We start from the raw sequence: 20,698 nt of genomic DNA, 5'->3' as shown, positions 1-20,698 counted from the left end.
GAAACGAGATCCGCAATGGACGGACCGTCAGGGGAGGTAACTAGAGTCACGGATTGGGACTAGTCCGATATGAAAGCGTTCAACGTCATGATATGGAAAAATATTGCACGATCGCGGTCCATTGAAACCCAATGGAAATAATTTTAGGTATGTAATAATCATTTTTATTTCCTCTAATGTATGATTTACAATCGTGCATTGTATACTGACTATACTGACATAATTCTATATAAAACCTAAATGTTTGGAGCAACACTAACGAGTTTTTACATTGTTCACATTGTTTTATCGTGTTTCTTTTTGTTGTTGTTGTTGTTTTTGTTTTTTTTTTGTTGGTAATCGCTCTAATATCCATGCGATGATTATATTAATTGAAATTTATTTAATTTTCATTTTTTCATTTTTAAAACCTCTTGTAAAATTCCTGCCCTTTCGGACAATTGGTATCAAAATGCACGAAAAAAACGATCATAATTACGGATAAATTGAATGGGCGGATTAAAAGAAGCTAGTAAGGTTCATTCTAATGTTTGAAATCTCAAGGAATTTTAATCGAACTTCATCTTCATACGTTAACTTCGCAAGAGACGTTGAAGGGGAAGGCGAAGGTTGAAATCTCAAACTCTCTACTATCAGGGACTGCTTCTACCAACCTCCACAGCTGGTGTGTATACATGTTCTTTCTGAAACTTGCTGCTTGCAGTAAAATACATAGTTAAACTTGAAATACAGAACCTGCTTCTGTGTGTAAAAAAGCTGCAATGGTGTTGTTAACACCCACAAATATTTAACAGAAATACTGTTGCAATTCATTGTGCAGAAGAACACAAGATAAATGTCAAATATTAGGAACTTTTACAATATAAATCCATCCTTGGTTATCCTTGCTCTGGGAAAATAACAAATACTTTTTTTTGTACTTTCAGATTGTGAGAGAGGTTTCAGCAGTTGAATGTGTAAAGACCACCCACCATTCACCAGTGAGCATGAAAGTGCTTAATGCCTTACTCATGGTGTCCATGCAGGGACAAAAACTGAATGACTTAAATTTCAGTGGTGCAGTAAAGGAATGGCACAGAGCCAAAGACAGACACTTACCGGTATATGAAAACAAAAATGCCTATGTGTTGTTAGTGTTAGTACAAAAGAAGTGGAAGGACATATGTGTTGTTCGAAAATACATATAAAAGGAGTGGACATCTGTCATGTCTGTGTAGTGTATATGATATATTGATGGTTATATGATTATGTAAAAATGTAGAAGTAATGAAATACATGTTGTTGTGATTTTTTGCATATGGTATACTTAAAAAAGCACCATTTGGGTTCGATTTTTAAAAAAAAATCGATCACGGGAGGGGAAACCCCTCCCGCACCCACCCCTTATCCCGCCACTCAAACTTTACCCCAGCGCCTTAAAAAATTTCTGGGGAAGGGCCTGATCAGCAAGCTGTCTTAATACACGAGGTTTTAAACAATCCGGACCTGCCGCTTTATGAGGTTTCAAACATTTCAATAATTTCTCAATTCCAGAAGTAGTTATAGTAATTAAGGTCACTAATTTTAGGAAAATATCCACTCATTCCACAACTTGATTTAAATTCAGATCGAGTAATTGAAACTTTATCAGAAAAAGCTGATTGGAACTGATTATTTAAGATCGTAGCCTTGTCGTGGGCTTCTGTAAATAAAACTGGCAACAGAGCAGGGAACAAAACGACACTTGTAAGGAACTATATTATAATCATGGTTCTTTTTGGAATATATCTTGTTAAGCCCGCATTAAAATGAAATTGAACTAGAGAGAAAGCGCGATTGCGTAATTCGTCTTGCGGCTAGATTCTTCTTGTAAGTAAGGTCCTTTTTGGTATTTAGTCATGTGTTACAGACGCTTTCTTTCAGCAAGCGCATAATCGACGCCGCCGCCACATCAGAAACAACAATTTGTCTCGTTTAGAAAATAAATATAAATCTTGGTGAGAAAGGGCGGTCTTTTACTTATTTTTTTTCTGTATAGTTATACGTATATGTTTATACTTGAATAATCCTCTCAGACGTTCACATTATGATCAGAGTATTTAAAGTGTGTGGGTGGGGTATAAGTCATCCTGGACAGGGTCCTCGAATCGTCTGGTCAGAGAAGGTTACAACTTACAGCACTCGAAACAGCTGTTCTTCTTTATTCTTTGTAAAATTGACATATTTCCAGTGGTGTAAAATTCAACTCGCCGGCTAGTTCTGGCTACCATAACTGACCCTATTTTTATTTTCTGATGGTCGCATCCATTATCCCCACATCACTTATTACCGGTGGTTACCTATTACCGGTGCAGTCCGAAAATCTCAAATATTTACTTCCTTAAGAGCACTTCCGGAATCCTTTGTTTACAAAATTACACGACTAATCATCAAGTGTATCCTCCGTGAAATATGTCCTTCCTAAGGGTAAGTTACTTATTTATTCTATATGAATTGATAGAAAATATGTTTTCCCAGTACTTTACTGATAAACTTCAATAACACTCGATGAATTATGAAAAATTCCCCAGAAAATAAGTGACAGAAGGAGTTTCCTCTTGTAAATGACGTCATCAAGCACTGCCTCACACATGCGCTTTTTGGCGCCCTTTTTTGATGAACAATACTACTGGACTAAACTTCCGACTTTTCATTGTTAAGAACTGAGAAATAATGAGAAATCAAATTTCATTCAATATTGTTTGCATGTTATGCATGTGGTAAGGTTTTTTGTTTATTTCATTACAATTACAAGCTAAAGTGTGATAAGTGTGGTCATTGGACACACCTGAAATACTGCTGTACTGTGTTTTAAGGAGGCATGATGAGTTCTTTAAATCACCACTGAATGTGATAATTCTGGTTTATCTGTGATTTTGACAAAAATGTGACAAAGTGCTGTTTGTAATATTATTCATTTATTTTATTCATGTTATATGTTATAATATACTGTTCTTCTCCACAGCAGATTAAATAATCCAGTAGCCAGAACTTTAAGCTGTGTTTACTTGTTATTTTTGTGTTTCTGGATGGAAGTTTAATGCAGTAGCATTATTTCCCACAATTCCACCGGTAATAGGTAACTGTAAACATCCAAGATGGCGACCATGGTAGGTCAAAACATGACCTATTATTGACGATAATTCTGTTCCCAGGTGAATAAAATTAACTTTTAATGAAAAGAAAATACTTCTTTCTTGAAAATGAGTTTAATTTTAGTAAGCATATGAATCAAATGTCATGTATTGTGGAATATCCATCATTAATACACCGGTAATTGGTACATCCAGGATAAGTTATGGCGAAACCCCATTTGGTTAACTAACCAGTATCAAACCACAACATCTCGCACACTTCTCTCGTAAGAAACGGATGACGTCATGCAACAGTTCAGAGCACGTGGTTATTTTTGAAAATCAAGATCAAAATTTCACTTTTAAATGCATTTATTTTAATCATAAACATAATCAATTTCAGTAAAAATTTATAAAAAACATATTCTAGAAAGTTTAAGTTCTCAGAAAAGGTCAATAAATAACAATTCTATACCGAATATTGGTTTTCAAATGAAGAGTACCCTGATCAGGTGACAACTGCAATGGCGGACACAATATTGCAGACAGGGGTACCAATTTGAAACTTGTGTGTATAACTTGTGTTCAAATTATGTTGCATGGATTATTTTATACCAAATCAAAAGAAAAATTCATTAGAAACATTTTAAAATATAAGGTGAGTTCATTGCATTTGCATATAAAAAATTACAGCGTGGCAGAATCTTGGCACAATTCTGGTTAGCTTTCGTAGAGGCATTCGTTTTAGTGCAGAGATCCATAACAGCATATAAACATCTCTGAGCTGAATATTTTCAGCTACTCGCCGGCTCACATTGGCTAGTTATAGTCTGGATAGTAAGAGTGGACCTTGCTGTAGCCTGTTTGCACATATTTTCGCGGTATACTCCTTTCTCATGGTACCGGGGCTTCCATGATACCGGTGTAAACAGTTTTCTTGCGAGACTTTTATGTTAGCCCCGCCTACCAGATGTTGACATAATTACTGGAGTAAAACGGAAGCCTCTCTTCGGTATCACACATTTTTTTGCGAAAATGTCAGGTTTACTGGAGAGTTGTTTACCTTTTTAGACAAAACCATTTAAAACATGATTTTCTACCTTTGATCTCCACCCCCTGTGTCAAATAATCCTCTATATTTCCTGTAAACAGTGTTTATTATCTTAAATTTTTAGCGAAAATACCGTCTGACTGATTGCTGATGACGTCACTAAACCGGAAGCCATGTTGTTTCTATATTTAGGACATTTCTGAGAAATGAAAGTATGGCAAGCCATTAAGGCAAAAATAATAGAATTACATCAGTATGCAAAATATAATGATACCCAATTAAGCTCCTGTACAACCTGTGCATTTGCTATATGGGTCTGTCATTTAAAAAAGATTTTAATGTATATTCTCACAAGATAACTTTGCTACTCTTTAATTATGGTAGCTGGTGAAATTCTTGCCAAAATTTTAGGCCTAGATAGATCTAGGTCTAAAAGAATAGATCTAGATATCACTTGTAAAAGGTTTATCTTTGGTAATATGCAGTCTAAGTGTAAGACTGTTCAGTGTTCTTTTTGTGTTGAAAAAAACTTTTGAAATTTGTCTGAAATCATAAACTGTAAACTCACCTGAAGTATTGGGAAATATTAATATAATTGTGTATCAGGCTTTCCATAGTTGACACTTTTTTATGATTACACCAGTATCATGGGAAACAACTTTGATTAGTCAGATTACAACATGGCATCATACTCAGCGGGAATTGATAAACAATAACCAGATATTTAAAGTTTTTAATTCATTATAAGAATGAGGAAGGATGTAGGAAGCAGCAAAGAAATAAACAATTGAGGTGAATTGTTTTCTTCAGTTTCGTTCGTTTAGCGCACGTTAAGTACACCGGTATCATGAGAAACCAGGCTACTAAGGGAATAAATGAATAAAGGAAAGAAAAACAATATTACGTTGCTATTATTTCCTATTAACTTTGTAAATCTTTTCTTTTCCACCATTATTTCAAGCAGAAAATCATTTTTCTAGTCCTTGTTTACTTTTAAACCCATAATGTTTCCGGTGCATGTGTCTTATTTCACTTTCGCCAAGGGAGTTAATTATAATTTCGCGGTACGGCATCCGACTTGATAAAGCGCTACCTGTGAAAGTGTAAAATGTATAGGACCCCTAAATTTTCAAAATAAATTTCGTGAGTAAGACATTAAAAATAATTGCTATGTAAAATTAACACAGGTGAAGGGTAATTCCGTCAAATATATGGACAACACACAATTCATTACCGATTTTACTTTGTCAAATGATCGACGAGGGCATTTAAAAATAATTGACCTATGTTTACAAAAATAGGGTGTGAAACGTAATCAGCTTTCAAAGTAGGTCAAGTTTGTTTACTGTAGAGAGCACTGCACATTGTTCTCGCAAAAATCAAATACCGCGAGACCAGATGTAATGCGAAAATAGCAGCAAGTGGTATATATCTCGACCGATCAGCGAGTGCTTTTTTAGGTTTTTAACTTTACCAAAATTCAGCAAAAAAATGTTTTGAATTACATCACGAAAAACGATAACAAACTTTGCGTCGGTAAGCCCTTTAAATTTCTATCGCTTACCTACTGTGATTATTATTATCAATGCAATTATTACAAGAAAACCAAGTAGTGAAGTACTGTAAGCTTATTTATCTGAGTTAATGTTATTTTCGTCACCGTTTATTTTTTACTTTGTCAATGCATGGTAATCCAACATCCGTTGTTTATTTGTAGAGCGACCGGGTTGTGGAGATGACAAAAATATAGCCTTACTTGTTTGGCATATTGGGATGACTTATTTTATGATCTAATATTTTTTAGTCGTCATCCCTCTAAGCCTTACACATATCTGCATTTTACTGTTAGGAAAACGAAGACATTAAAAAATCCAAAAAAGTAGCAATATACTGGTCAGACTTACTTGCTCTCATAAATTAGACATTAATATTCATGTAGAAACTTCAAATGAGTTGAATATAACTCATAATTTGAAATAAAAGACTTAAATCTTCGAAAATGTAACGTGACAGGCGTGAGGAGATATCTATCCTGACACTGGTTTCAGTACACACCAGACTGCCGATAACACTAAATTGCAGAAACAAAACACAAAATATACATTCATAAAATGTCAGCAAGGTAAGTTTATGCTTTAATGTCAACATAAATTCATTATCAGAAATGTAATGATTACATTGTATAATATGCACCCACGATTCAGGGGTGGGGCGGGGTAAAAAAAATTGTGCATTTATACACGAGTATCAACAGTACGTTCAGTAATATAATGAATGTATAATGACAGATTTGCACCAGAATTATTAGATTATTCAAAAGTATCTTTATGGTATATTTCTAATCAAGAAAACTTTCAAGACAAAAATAATGTATGCAAACATAAAACAAACTGCATGTATTTATAAATGATAAGCATGTTATATAGACAAACAGGTATTACTGTTTTTCCTGACATTCAGATTCATTCAGATCTTTCTGTAGTACCTTACAATGTAGACATTACAACAAAAACCATGTAGACATTACAACAAAAACCATGGAAATCTACCATATGATTTTTGTAGACAAAGGTACGCAATGCGCACAATGCACCCTGTCCCTTTTTAGCAGCACCCTGCCCTTTTTAGAGGTCTAGAAAAATCCCTATAATCATTACAAATACTTTGTACATGTACCAGAAAATGTTCCCAAGGATTTCCTAACAGAAATGTGCAGAATAAGTTTGGACGTGACGGGACAGCGACAGTCAAAACTCAAAAATTACCAAGCTGTCCTGAAACGTCCTATTATTTGGACTAACAAAAATACAGTGAAAGTAAAAGAAAAATGTCTGCTGTGAAAAGAAAATTTAAGCAGAACTAATATAATGATTGATTAAAATGGGAATGTAATGTACAAGAGAATATTATTTGTGTACAATGTGTTATATTTGAAATTTGTTTGTTGTACATAATACTTCTTTCATAAAAGTGACAGTATTGAAAATGTCATTAAGATAGTTGTAATTTTATTAGGGCTAATGACTATTCACTTAGGATGAGTACCGGTAGATTTTACTGGCTACTAGTCCTGCAGGGCAAGTGTTGTGAAAAAAAATTTACATCCCTGATTTCCAATCAGGACCCATTTGAAATGTCTGTAACTTACATTTTCTTGAATAATGTCAGTGCTGAATAAAATCAAAAGAAAAGTGGAGGTCATGTTTGATGCAAGAAAACTATTTTCAGTCAAACTCACAAACTGCAAAATCAGCTAAAAAATGAGACCCTAAATTGTAGTGGTGGTGTATGGTCTAAATATCCATGAAAATTTCTGTCATGTGATTTCAGCAAAAGAGATCTATGCAAAGAAATATGGAAAATAGCTCTGCATAGCAAAAAAACTGAGGACTATTTGAAGAATCTGCCATTATGTGACTACCACTTTTTTCCACGCCATTTTCCTGTTTAGTATCTGTATGCCTATAAGATAAACTTTTTCTCTAAGATTGTTCCAGTTTCATTTGAAATATACAAGCAACCTAAATGCATGAAAAAATACAAGGTTTTAGCTTGATACTAGTAGTTACTAAGGTTTTATGGCATTTTCACTTTCAGTAACATAAGATGGGTAATTTTATAACTTTGAATATTTGAATGCGTTTGTTTTCTGTACATTAAATGCAGATTTGGGTAAGGCTTAAAGGGATGGCATCTATAAAATATCAGATCACAAACTAAGCCATCCATTTAAGCCAGACAAGTAAAAGGCAGATCAAATGTGAGGCAGACAAAAAAATTTTTAGTTTATTTCTGTTGCTTTTCTTTCAGATTATTATTGCTGTATACCGAAGAACAAAAAAAGATGAATGAACCAGGAATAGACCTGACAGGGAAGTTGATAATAAAAGTAGCACTTGGGGATGATATACGGAGAATCTTGATCACAAACGAAGACATTACTTATGATGAACTTGTTCTTATGATGCAGCGAGTCTACAGGGGCAAACTGAGCTCAAATGATGACATAATGATTAAATATAAGGATGAAGGTATGAACTTTATATAAACAAAAGTTTTAGTCTTATAGCTCACTCCTCAGCAACAATTTTCGCAATAAATGCAGAACTTTTATGGGCAATAAATTCCGTAGTTCTAGTCCAAATGGCATACATGTGTTTAAGGATTTCAGATTTGTACAAGATGAAAATTGTAAAGTCAGTGAAAATAAATCTCAGTGATTGTTTAATGATTTTACCGTATTATATGAAAGTGTGTCTAGCATATAACAAAAAGTGTATAATTCTTTACTTGCAGATAATGATTTAATAACCATATTTGACAGCTCGGACCTCAACTTTGCCATACAGTGTAGTAGAATTTTAAAAATAACCTTATTTGGTAAGTATTTTGTACTTTTATGTACAGTAATATTAGTCATAGCTTTCTGTGGCATATTTACAGTACAGCCAGCTCGGAACCTTCAAAAAGCCTTCGACCTTCGCTGTTGGCAAACACCCGACTGAACCTCATGGTCATGAACAGAATGCGAGGAATCAGTGTTCACATGAGGGACCATCGCGATCGACGTTTTATTTTAACATTAAATGTATCTATTTCAGCAATTAATTATGATAAAATTTACTTTTCTGTAATGTATTTTATTGTGAATTTACTTTTATTTTAAGTTTACTGTACGCCATATAAATGTTGATGTACACATGTCGTGTCTTGTTTCATGAACGTGAAGCATCGAATGCATCACTTTCACTTGTTTGTGATATTTTCTTTATTTTAGTTAATTTGTTGTAATTGACAAAGTTACATCCTCCAATTCAATTAAATCTATGCAAAAGAATTCTATTATACATGTCAGATTTTGACACATTGTCTGCGTATTTTAAATTGAAAGAGCTCGCGCATAATCATAAGTGTTAATAACAAAATATGATGCCTGATGAAAACCTGTTGTCTATGAGTGAATACAGTTTTGTTTTCCGTTTTCCCAACTCTTGCAATAAATTGATACAGTCAGACCACAATATGCATGTATTTAAGAAATAATGTCTGTCAGTCAGCATTAAATCAGTCAAATCTCAAGTATATCACTTTCTTCTCTTGTGATGAAAATATTTTTATTTTTTCTCTTCATTACCTAGAGGATTTGAGCAATTGTTCCAGTCTCGTAACACATTGATTTCATATGTTTTGCAGATACAGCCGTTGACACCGAACGTATATATTTTTGTACTTTGTTAAATTCCTTTCAGTTCTTTAATTTCTTTCAGTTTAATGTTTGTTGCAATTTTTAGTTCTGATACTAACAGTACCTAAAAGTTATACCTTGTTTAGCACCTAATGGGTTATCTTCGGTCGCAGTTTGGCATAAATTAAAAGATTATTCTAAAGGTAAGTTGGTAGGTTTCTTTTTAAGCTCACCTGAGCACTGTGCTCAGTGTGAGCTATTGTGACCAGACCTCTTAGGTAGTCCATCAACATTTGCCTTGTTAACACTCTAGGGGCCACAGTTGTGACCAAATCTTTATGAAACTAGGTCAGAGTCAATTTTGGTCTTGATGATCTCTATGTCAAGTTCAAAAATGTGTGGTTGGGTCAAAACTAGGTCAGTAGGTCAGATCAAAGGCAAATCTTGTTAACACTCGAGAGTCAACAGTTTAAGTTTGAAAATTGGTCAGAATAATTGTCTTGATGACTTATAGGTCAAGCTCGAATCTGGGTCATGTGGGGTCAAAGACTAGGTCGTCTGGCAAATCAAAAGAAAAGCTTGTTAACACTGTAGAGGCCACATTTAACACTCTAGAGGCCACATTTATGACCCTATCTTCATGAAACTTAGTCTGAATGTTTATCTTGATGATCTTTAGGCCAAGTTCAAATCTGGGTCATTTTGGGTCAAAAACTAGGTTACTAGTAAAATAGTTACTAAGTTATTAAACATATTACGAATTAATAACGATAATTCGATTAGTAGTTATCGTTGAATAGGATAAAGAAACTCAACATTTGAAAACTGACAAACTAACGAAACAAAGAGTGATTAGGTACTGTAATAATCGAAACAGAGTAAGAAACAGATATAACTGTTAGAAGCTGCAAAAATAGCATAAAATTTACAATTAATTTAAAAGGGAACAATACGATCAAAGATTTATACGCTTGGCAATGACCTGAAAATAGAAAAAAAACTGTTTCAACAAAACAAAAGAATGTAACTCTAATTAAACTTTCAAGAAAATGTAAAACAATATGATATCTGCTAAATATACCATCACTGTCACGGCTAACTACAGTTAGTAAGTATAGACATATCATGCATTTAATCCTATCGGCCACTCATGACCACCTGAAATATCCGATATGGACACCCGTTGTAGGGGCAGCCTTTTTTTTGTAAATTTGGGGAAGGGTACCAGGTCCCTTTTGAAGGGGAAATTTACTTTGCGAAATCTTTGTTTGGAGGAATATATTTGCTGAAAAGTTGTTAAAATCAGGACTGAAAATCAAAACTAATTTCATTTTTTTTTTGCATGGGGAATTTTTGGCCAAGGTGGGGAAAAAAGTATACTTTTTAGATTGGGGAATGGGGCCGAATTTCGGCCCTAAAATCAGCATAAAGAAAGGCCTGAGGGGTCAATGAAAATGAACCACTTAATTGAATCGCGGGCGATGGGTGGTCAAATGAAGGTTCCGCAGTGGCTGTACTGTATGTCAATAGACATTTATTAGCTTGACCATTCAAAAAACAGGGAGAGCTATTGCACTCACTCATGCATCGACATCCAAATTTGGTAAAGTTTTTTTGTATATAAGCTGGTATCTCAGTACCTACTAATGGGTTGTTCACTGTGGTGATGTGTCATGCATTGCAAAGGTACTATAACTCTGTTTTGCTTTTTTCATAAGGTTATGCTGCTTTTTCAGCTGGGTATCTCAGTAACTACTAAAAGGATTGAATTAAAACTTCACGCACTTGTCCGCTGAGGTGATCTGACATGAGGTGTACAGGTTCCATAACTCTTTTACATTTTTACAGATATCCCTCTTTGAACTTTCATATTCATTCTTTTAACTTTCTTCAGTGAACAGGCTGTTGAATGTCCAGCATTGTTGTCCCCCAACAGCTCTTGTTTTGTATATAAGATATTCAAGGGAAATGTCTTAAAGGACATCATGGTAATTTTTAGACTCTGATAATCATATTTTAGGTTATGTTTTTTTTTTTAACTTCAATTTGTGATAACTGAAATTAGTATACAATATACATGTGTGTACAGAATATTTTTACGTAAATTTTATCAAAATAAAGGCACAGGAAAATTTTTGGTATTAATCAGCAGGTACTTAGAATAACAATTTGGGGCTTCCGGAGACATGTAGCAGAAATTGTAGCGCACCTGTCCCATTGCCATTTATTTAGCTCATTCGGTAACAATGTGTTTTATTTTCAGTAAATGGTAAACCAGAACCTTTACAGACAGATGAAATAAAGATGATAAAATCTGAGTTAAAACATATTCGAGAAAGATGTAATCAGCTATTAGATAAACTAGATGACAGACAGCCATATGATGCTTCTAGCACGACAGTAGATAGTAGCTCTTCTAAAGGTAAGTGATAATATACATTTTACTAAAAAACGATGGCATGCCTTAAGTGGTTATTGGCACAGTAATATATATATATTTGCATGAGGGCTAAGCCATTGACGATGAATGTTTATTTGTTGTTTATAACTGATTAAGGTCGCTGACTTCAAATCACTTGCCCTTCATCGATATGGGTTCGAGCCTCACTCTGGGCATTGTATTCTTCATTTGAGGAAGCCACCTGGCTTACGGAGGGTCGGTGGTTCTACCCAAGTGCCGGCTTGTGATGAAATACTGCAGGGAGAGGCACCTGGGGTCTTCCTCACAAGCAAAGCTGACCTATAACTGTGTTTGTGCGACGTTAAATCCAACAAAATAGATAAATAAATATAACTAAACACAGTTCAACATTGCAGTGTGCTGTATTAATCAACAGTTATAATGTTGTGCACACTTGTTTATTCAAATGAGTTACATTTTTGTTACTATAATATGGAAACAAAATTTTCATCTGTATTCTTTTGTTACTATCTATGGTAACAAGATTTTCACCTGCACAACTTTGTTACTATCTATGGTAACAAGATTTTCACCCGTACAACTTCGTTACTATCTATGGTAACAAGATTTTCACCCGTACAACTTCGTTACTATCTATGGTAACAAGATTTTCACCTGCACAACTTCGTTACTATCTATGGTAACAAGATTTTCACCCGTACAACTTTGTTACTATCTATGGTAACAAGATTTTCACCCGTACAACTTTGTTACTATCTATGGTAACAAGATTTTCACCCGTACAACTTTGTTACTATCTATGGTAACAAGATTTTCACCCGTACAACTTTGTTACTATCTATGGTAACAAGATTTTCACCCGTACAACTTTGTTACTATCTATGGTAACAAGATTTTCAGCTGTACAATTTTGTTACTATTTATTGTTACCAGGGCTCCGGAAATTTTGATAACTCAATCGGTCCGAAACGAAAATCCTGACATCGGCGCTACCCCACCAACTGCATTCCCAATATTACATATTTTGTAAAACGTGATAGGGTACAGAAATAAGCATGTCATGCATTAAAACTGAGTTACCAGTCACCGCGCGTTACCATACAATGAAGACAGTTATTCAGTGTTATGTGTGATCGTTACTTTGTTTAAATTTCGATGTTTTTCCGAGATAATACGAGGCATTGACACCGTGTGCGTAACTAGTCTAAAAGCCAACGCACGTGACTTCGATACCGTATACACGGCAGATACTTTGTGATGTTTCCTCATTCTTTGATGGAATTCTATAAAATACAATGCGTCAAAGTGAGTTACACGACACATATTCTCTGCTAAACAGCCTCAGTATTTAAAGAATACTCTGTCGCGGACCGAATGTGTACGTTATTTGAAGGCTGAGATCGAATTTCCCGCATGTATAGTACCAAAACGTCACGCGGGTTGGCCACGGATATTTCATTTCACTTACGTTGTACTTAAGCAACTACATTTTATAAAGTTATATGTTCTCTTCTGATGTAAACAAAATTTCATTTTGAAACGTTTTTTAAAAGACCGATGCCACTCCGGTTTTCTTTATCATTCGTGGTTGCCCGTCCATTTTTTCTTTTTTGTACAGTCGCGTTGCAAAGACGATTTTCTGCATTTGTTTCAACTGGAGCCCCAACAAATGAATCATGTAATTTTTTTCAAATCAAGTAATTATAAAAATTATTTTTATCGGTTTTCCATGTGATGTCTCATTAAATCAAAGACCTATAATGTACAATTATAGCTCTTTGATTAAATGCAGCGACCATTTGTTTGTTGCCGTGATCAAACATAGCCTTTTGAAATAAACCATCCGTCGGATTCTAAATAAAAGAAGTGGATCCCCGTTGAAATGATTTGGATCCAGTCAGAAACGTTAGGAAACCAGTCAAAAATGTTTAATACACCGCAGTCGGCTGTCTGCAAACATTAAAGGATGTGCCGCGCGAGCACTGATTGCGTCACACGCTAATTACGGACCGATTATCAAAGTGACAATCAGACCGATTGACACGTTTATTGATTATCTGAAGGTGCGACCAACAATTTCCTACTTGGCAGGTGATCGTGTATTGAGATATCAGACCGAAATTTATACTTTTCTCCATTTTTACGGGACCTATTTTTTTTGTTTTTTCACTTCACGAATCGGTCTGAAAAGTCAAAAATCGGTCCAAAACCGACAAACCGGCAAATTTCCGAAGCCCTGATTGTTACATTTATAATAACAATTGATACAGCTCAACCTTTCTAGGGCTTGCACCACCATGAAAATAGAAATAGTTTTTGCTGTAAAGCGATTGTTCCTAGCAAGAAGTTCATTTCTTATTGGAAAATATACATTAGTGGAATGAAAATGTCTTTGTATCTTGGGTGTTAATATACTGTTCCATTGATGAAATTAATGGTCATTGTATGGATATTGTTTGTTTTCTGTTACTGAAAAGACATGAACATTTTTATGTTAGTAAAGATGAGCTGTTTTCTTAGGTACCGATTACTGATTTATTTGTTAGTACACATGTCTAGTGATTGTTGTGCCCCACTTTGAAGAAGAGGGGATAGCCTGTCCATTGGTTGCTTAGGAGGTAGTCCATTTTGTTTCACTACTTGGTCTCACAGTGCTCAGACTTTAAAAGATGCTTGCATTAGGTCAGTATGTGGTCCCTTCTTGGGGATCAGTAGGTCATAGATCAATGTCACAGCGACCTTGATACTAAAAACAGTTTCTGCCCAATAAATAAAGAATTTTGTCTGATATTAACACTGTCTGTGTAATTCTGTTGTTTTGAAATGGTGTTAACAAGCCTTCTGCATATAGTATAAGTAGTCAGTGTACTAATGTACCTTTGGTATTGTTAAAAACTAATCATAAAGACATTGCAAGTTTAATGTAACTTGTTTGTGATGTACTACTTGCAAAATTTTAATTTTCTGTTTCAGTTGTACCACCAAAAATTTCTGAGAGTCCACAGAGAGCATCGCCAAGACCTAGTGCTGTGCCGCAGACGAGTCAAGGTGGTAGTAAAGAATTTGATCCTCTGTCTAGTCAGAGATCAGCAGGCGACCAACAGAATAAAGTTATGTCATCTTTTGGTATTTCAAATGATGGTAAGTGATTAATTTAGTGTTAGGAATAAGGATTGCCCATTTGCCTCTGAAAATTAAAAATAATTACTGCCAGAAGGGGAGCAATTATATGGTGGGTAGGGTATTCGCCACTCAACCAGGAGATCACGACAATGCCTCATATGACACTAGCACTGGGTTTTCCATGAAGCTGACTCAAACGTTACTGAAATAAGCTGAAAGCCTTTCATCAGAACTGAGCTAAAATAAATTGCTGAAAACAAAACTGCCAGGTATGTTTCCTTGGGCAACCTCAGATGTAAGGTGCATATAAAAGTAATTTCTCTGTTCCAAAAGCTTTAAAACTAATTATTTCATATAATGAAGTCATTTCTGCAAAGCTGGATAACAAAAACAATTTCTCTGTTAGAAGGAATATATATCAAATATATTTTCTTTCAAAATATAATTATAGTAGTGCAGGCAAGTTTATGTAAATTCTGACTGGCCTGCAGGAAAAGTCAGTCTAGAAAAAAATAGTGTAGCAAAGTTATAAAAGCCACTTCCACTTACATTCAGATTCTCCACTCAAAATTTCAGAAATTTATTCTCACTACTACTTACAACTTTTAAGTCTGATTGAGAGGTAATAAACCTCTCAAAATGTAGACATGTAATTGATGTAAATGCTTTTAAAATTGATTGTGTTAAATTATACTTTAAACAAAATGAGTATATAAAAGTATGCAGGGTTCTCGGAAATGCCTAAATCGGCGTCCCTGTACGCATAATTGGTCCCGGTATACACGTGTTAATTGCAGCTTGGGGAGTCCCCAGACGCACGTTTCTGCAGTGAGACGCAATGAAAATTAATTATGTAAACCTGCGAATACTCAAGGTTTGACTCGAGAGCAAAACATGTGGGTGTAGTTACTCGCTTGTCACTGATAGCCGCGTATAGCCAATCAGCGTTGCCCGTTTCCACTACACCGCGAGACAGGCGGCATAAGTATGATCAACTCGAATACATGTGATTGTCAGCGTGATTGCATAGGTGACAATTGCTAATTGTTAACGACGGATTACGTGGTGTTTGAAGTAACTTCATTTGTTTTCTCACGTACTAATTACCAGGCAGTTTTCAAGATGTTTTTAGAAAAAGTGACAATTAGGCTTAATTATGAATGTCCGAGTAATTTTAAGATGCTGTCGATGTCGGTCTTAGTAACGTGATTATTTTTCTGCAAAATCGCTGATGTTACTGAAGAAGCATTTATTAATATGTTGATCATAGACATACTGTGCATTAATGTATTTTAGACCGAATGTTTTAACGTTATGCTCTTAATAAGTATTAAAGTAAAAGTATAATTGCTCATATATTTTCTTTTCACTGTATGTTTATATACGTTTCCATTCTGAAATAAAAAGGTGAAGAAAAAAATTATCACGAGGGATTTTGTCCACCTTGGTATTTTCACAAGGGGGATTTTGTCCACCTTGATAATTTCACAGGAGGACTTTGTCCAGGAAGACCAGAAACAGCAGGGATGTGGGGGGGGTTGTCCAGGGGTGATTTTGTCCTACATTAATTTTTGACTACATTTTACCTATTTTACATTTACCTTTTTATCTCACCTTAACAATATTTGGGTGAAGAATTGTGATTACAAAATGTCTGTCGGTCTACACTTAATTTACTTAATTTGACAGTACAATAGAGGCCTGTGTTTTGACGAAAGTTTAAGTCTGTCCGTCAGTCTAGTCAGTAGTTGGGACTGCAACTTTTTCAGCTTTGGGAGTCCCAGGACTGCAACTTGAAATTGCTAGTGAGAACCCTGAGTATGGATTAAAGAAGGTCAAAGTCATTAGGATTTGATCCTTTGGCATTTGCAATAAAGTCTGACATTAAATTGAATATTGTTTAAGACAACAGTTTCTATTTTCAGATCGACCTGGAACTCCAGACAGCATTTCAAGTATTGGATCATCATCAAGTAGACAGCAACAACAACAAGGTCCTGGAGTGCCGACACAACAAGGTGAGGTCCAGTAAAAATCTGATGTGTAATGTTGTTACCTGTACTTCTGAACTTGCTTCCATTGTCTGAGGGGCCTCCATGGTCTAGAAGTTTAGGTCACAGACTTCGAATCACTTGGTCCTCACAGATAGGGGTCTGGAAGCTCATTAGAATTCTTCATATGAGCAAGTCATCTAAGTAAGCTGGCTTACAGAGGGTCGGTGTTTCTACTCAGGTCCCTGTCTGATTGGTGAAATAATGCTCTGGTGGGGACCAAGTTCATATGCAGTATTAAAATTAGCATTTAATGCATATTCTCTATTTTAGACATCTGCTTTGTCTCCTTTTAACATAACATTTAAACCTTTACAGACCTTCAACAATATGGCTGAAATAATTTATATTTCTATATGAACATAAAATATATCAGTTTCTAAGTTACGTATATTTTTTATATAAATGAAATCATTTCTTTTTCAGTAATTGTTATTTCAGATATTTGTTGTAATCTTTTGCTCGTCTGATTTTTTAAAGAAATATATGAGATATTGGCGTCACTTGATTGTTGATGTTGGCATTAGAATTTTTGTTTAGGTCCACCTTTTCTCAAACACTGTAAGATCTACAGCTTTGAAACTTTGCAGACTTGTTAACCATCTTAAGTTGACTATTTAGGCCAAGAACCATAACTCTGATATGCATTTTGATAGAATTATGGCCCTTTTTGTACCTCGAAAATTTGAGTTTCTTGGTTAAATTTTTTGTTAGGTCCACCTTTTTTCAAAAACTATAAGAGCTGCAGCTTTGAAACTTTGCACACTTGTTTATCATCATTAGGGGACTATGTAGGCCAAGAACCATAACTCTGATATGCATTTTGTCAGAATTGTGGCCCTTTTCATACTTAGAAAATTTGAGCTTCTTGTTTAACATTTTTGTTTAGGTCAGATTTTCTAAAAAACTATAAGAGCTACAGCTTCAATCCTTTGCACACTAAGTCTTGTTTATCATCATTTGGGGACAATGTAGGTCAAGAACCATAGCTGTGACCTGAATTTTAATTATGGCCTTTTTGTACTTAGAAAATCTGAACTATAACTCTTTTTGTCAAGCCCGCTTGCGGTGAGCTCGATATAGTCACCACTTTCGGTGTGTGTGCGTCCGTCCTATTTTGTCCAGACCATAACTTTGACATGCATGGATCAATCTTGTTTATATATGGCATAAATGTTTACCTCAATGAGAAGGCGTGTCATGCGCAAACCCCATGTTCCTATCTCAAAGGTCAAGGTCACAGTTTGAGGTCAAAGGTCAAACTGAAGTTTGTCCGGAGCATTTCTTCTTCATGCATGGTGGGATTTTGATGTAACTTGGCATGAATGTTCACCATTATGAGACAGAGTGTCATGCACATGAACCAGGTCCCTAAGTCCAAGGTCCAGGTCACACTTGACAGCTGGCGGGCTCGACATTCTGCCCTTGGGCATACTTGTCTTACATATTGTCCAGCACATGCAGATGAGCAATGGCACCCATAGGCAGTGCGCTTATATTCATATTTTTTATTGCTTGGACTGTATAAGATAATGTGCAATGTTTGAAGTAGTGCATTTCTAGCTAAGGGATTATGCAGGGAAAGTTTACTGAGAATGGGAGAGCCTGGGTCTTATTTAGAGAAGCCTGGGTTTGGTATAACAGCAGAAATGAGAAAAGTAGTAAAGTCATATTCAAGATTTTAAAGAAAATTAATGAGGGATGAAGTCTTAAGACAATCTGTGCTGTGGAAGGGGAAAGAACTCTGTTTTACATGTTTTGTACTTGTATAGATGGAATATCTGTTCTTGACATAAACTAAAAGCAAACTATGAGACAAAGCAGTACAGTAATATGTAATACTGAAGCTTGGCATACATTTCCAGGTGGACAGGCACCATATACTGCAGGTTCAGCTCCAGGAAGTGGACAAAAGATTCCTCCCTGGCAACAGCAACAACCTGGCACCCCAACAGCTTATCATCAAGGGCCACAAGGTGAGGTTTTCATTTAGAGTCTGTTGGCAATGTAATATTGCATCAGAATATACATGTGCAATATATAAATGTTAGGGATGGGAACGAATACTGAAATCAATATTCGAATATTCGGTTTGCCTTATTCGAATATATTCGAATATTCGGTTTATTTTAATGGAAGCTTTAAATTCTTATTAAGTGATTGGCATATACACAACGTATTCATTTGTTTAAAGCGTGGATCATCGTACGTAATAAGACCAACAAATGTTTGTTTCGGGTAACCCGATCCTACCTAGCAAAACCCGCCGATCCTAGCGTTTTATTTCACGATTCTGTCAGTATAATCATGAACATATTTAACTAATTCGGTGTTTTAGCTTCAAAATGATACAAAAATATCAAAACGGTTATAATTTAGACCGTCGCAATTTTATTTAAAAATAGCAGGTCGTCCCATTTAAACACGTGACGCACTGTTGTATTACCGCCGCCATTTTGAAATTTTTCAATCGGCGTGTAAAAATCGTCGTGTAAAAAGCAAGTAAGGCAGACTTAAACCTCCTTCAATATGAACTTATGCATCAATCATATGCTATGTCTTGATTTTATTATAAAGTACTTCAAAATTTAATTCGAATACGGCCGATTGCGGATGAAAACCGATTCTGCGGATGGTCTGAAACGTCGTACAAATATTGTGAAAAGATCGGCAATATCTACAAGTTTGGTATTGTTTTCGAAAAAAAAAATTCTACAACTTGTTACATAAAACAGGCGCCAATAAAAATGAACAAAAGATAAAAAAGATGTCACATTCACGCCTAATACAAACTGTTAATCTGTAGCGATGAACCCAGGTAATTGTCTTGTTAACTGGACATCTTTTGACATGCATCTGACACATTGACGCCTGTTGTAAACTGTTAATCCGTAACGATGGCCCTGCCAACTATTTTCTTCTTAATTGGACATCTTTTGATACTCGATAAACAAACATGACATGGTTTTATTCTGTAGAATTAGCATGCTCATATTGCCCAAAATCAATGATACTTTTTTTGGAAAAAAAAATACAATAATTTACGAATATTCGAATCTGATTTTCATATTCGAATATTCGACCGATTTTCGAATATTCGAATATTCGTTCCCATCCCTAATAAATGTATTTATTCTACTAAACATTTTTCCCAGACAATTTCATAACCTTTGTCTAAAAGTAAATTGTATGATAACACGTGGGGCATCTGGTGGGAAGTGGTTAAGGTTGTAAGTTCAAAGCACTTGCCCTTCACCTCTGTGAGCTTGCAGCCATGTTTAAGATGCAGAATTCCTGTATATGAGGAAGCTACCAAGAGGAATAGTTAGTTGACTCTTCAAGGTATATGATTGAAATACTGTTGAAAATTTTAACTAATATTAAACAGTGTCTCAAATTTTATCAAAGCTCAAATGACGCAGCCGATCCATAAGTCGCGCAATATTATTCTGCGAAATTCTCAATACAAATCTACTGACCTTTTAATTAAAGAAGCATGTTCATATTTTGTGTCTGGAGCATAACTGATAACCAGTCAAGTTACCGACTCCAAACTTTACATATGGGTATATGGCGATGAGGAAGTAAGCAGAGCACATGAACCAGGTCAAAGGTTAAGGTCATAGCAAGGTCAAATCTGTTCTTGCTATTTTGTGTCCAGAGCATATCTTAATAACCATTTAAGGTATTGACTTCAAACTTGGAATATAGGTAAGTGGCGATGAGAAGATTTGCAAAGAGCATGATCTTTTTTGGTAGGTCAAAGGTCAAGAT

At 35.2% G+C, this 20,698-nt stretch overlaps 1 protein-coding gene across 5 annotated transcripts in view; it reads left to right on the top strand.

The window, feature by feature from the left end:
- Nucleotides 1-1,884: 1,884 nt before the first annotated feature.
- Nucleotides 1,885-20,698, top strand: part of LOC128556481 (protein TFG-like) — a 44,428-nt gene continuing 25,614 nt past the window's right edge. For 4 of the 5 annotated variants that reach the window (XM_053541787.1, XM_053541786.1, XM_053541783.1 and 1 more), the window contains exons 1-8: nt 1,885-1,976; nt 7,954-8,174; nt 8,440-8,523; nt 9,337-9,357; nt 11,592-11,750; nt 14,724-14,891; nt 16,799-16,891; nt 18,790-18,900. In XM_053541787.1, coding sequence (XP_053397762.1) covers nt 7,988-8,174; nt 8,440-8,523; nt 9,337-9,357; nt 11,592-11,750; nt 14,724-14,891; nt 16,799-16,891; nt 18,790-18,900 — 823 coding nt within the window. In that variant the 5' untranslated portion in view covers nt 1,885-1,976; nt 7,954-7,987. The remainder of the gene's footprint in view (nt 1,977-7,953; nt 8,175-8,439; nt 8,524-9,336; nt 9,358-11,591; nt 11,751-14,723; nt 14,892-16,798; nt 16,892-18,789; nt 18,901-20,698) is intronic. The other variant, XM_053541785.1, reaches the window with a different exon arrangement.

Source organism: Mercenaria mercenaria, chromosome 4 (genome assembly GCF_021730395.1).
Source record: "Mercenaria mercenaria strain notata chromosome 4, MADL_Memer_1, whole genome shotgun sequence".
Lineage (NCBI taxonomy): Eukaryota > Metazoa > Mollusca > Bivalvia > Venerida > Veneridae > Mercenaria > Mercenaria mercenaria.
The sequence above is the reverse complement of the archived record's forward strand: the minus strand, read 5'-3'. Positions and strand labels throughout refer to the sequence as shown.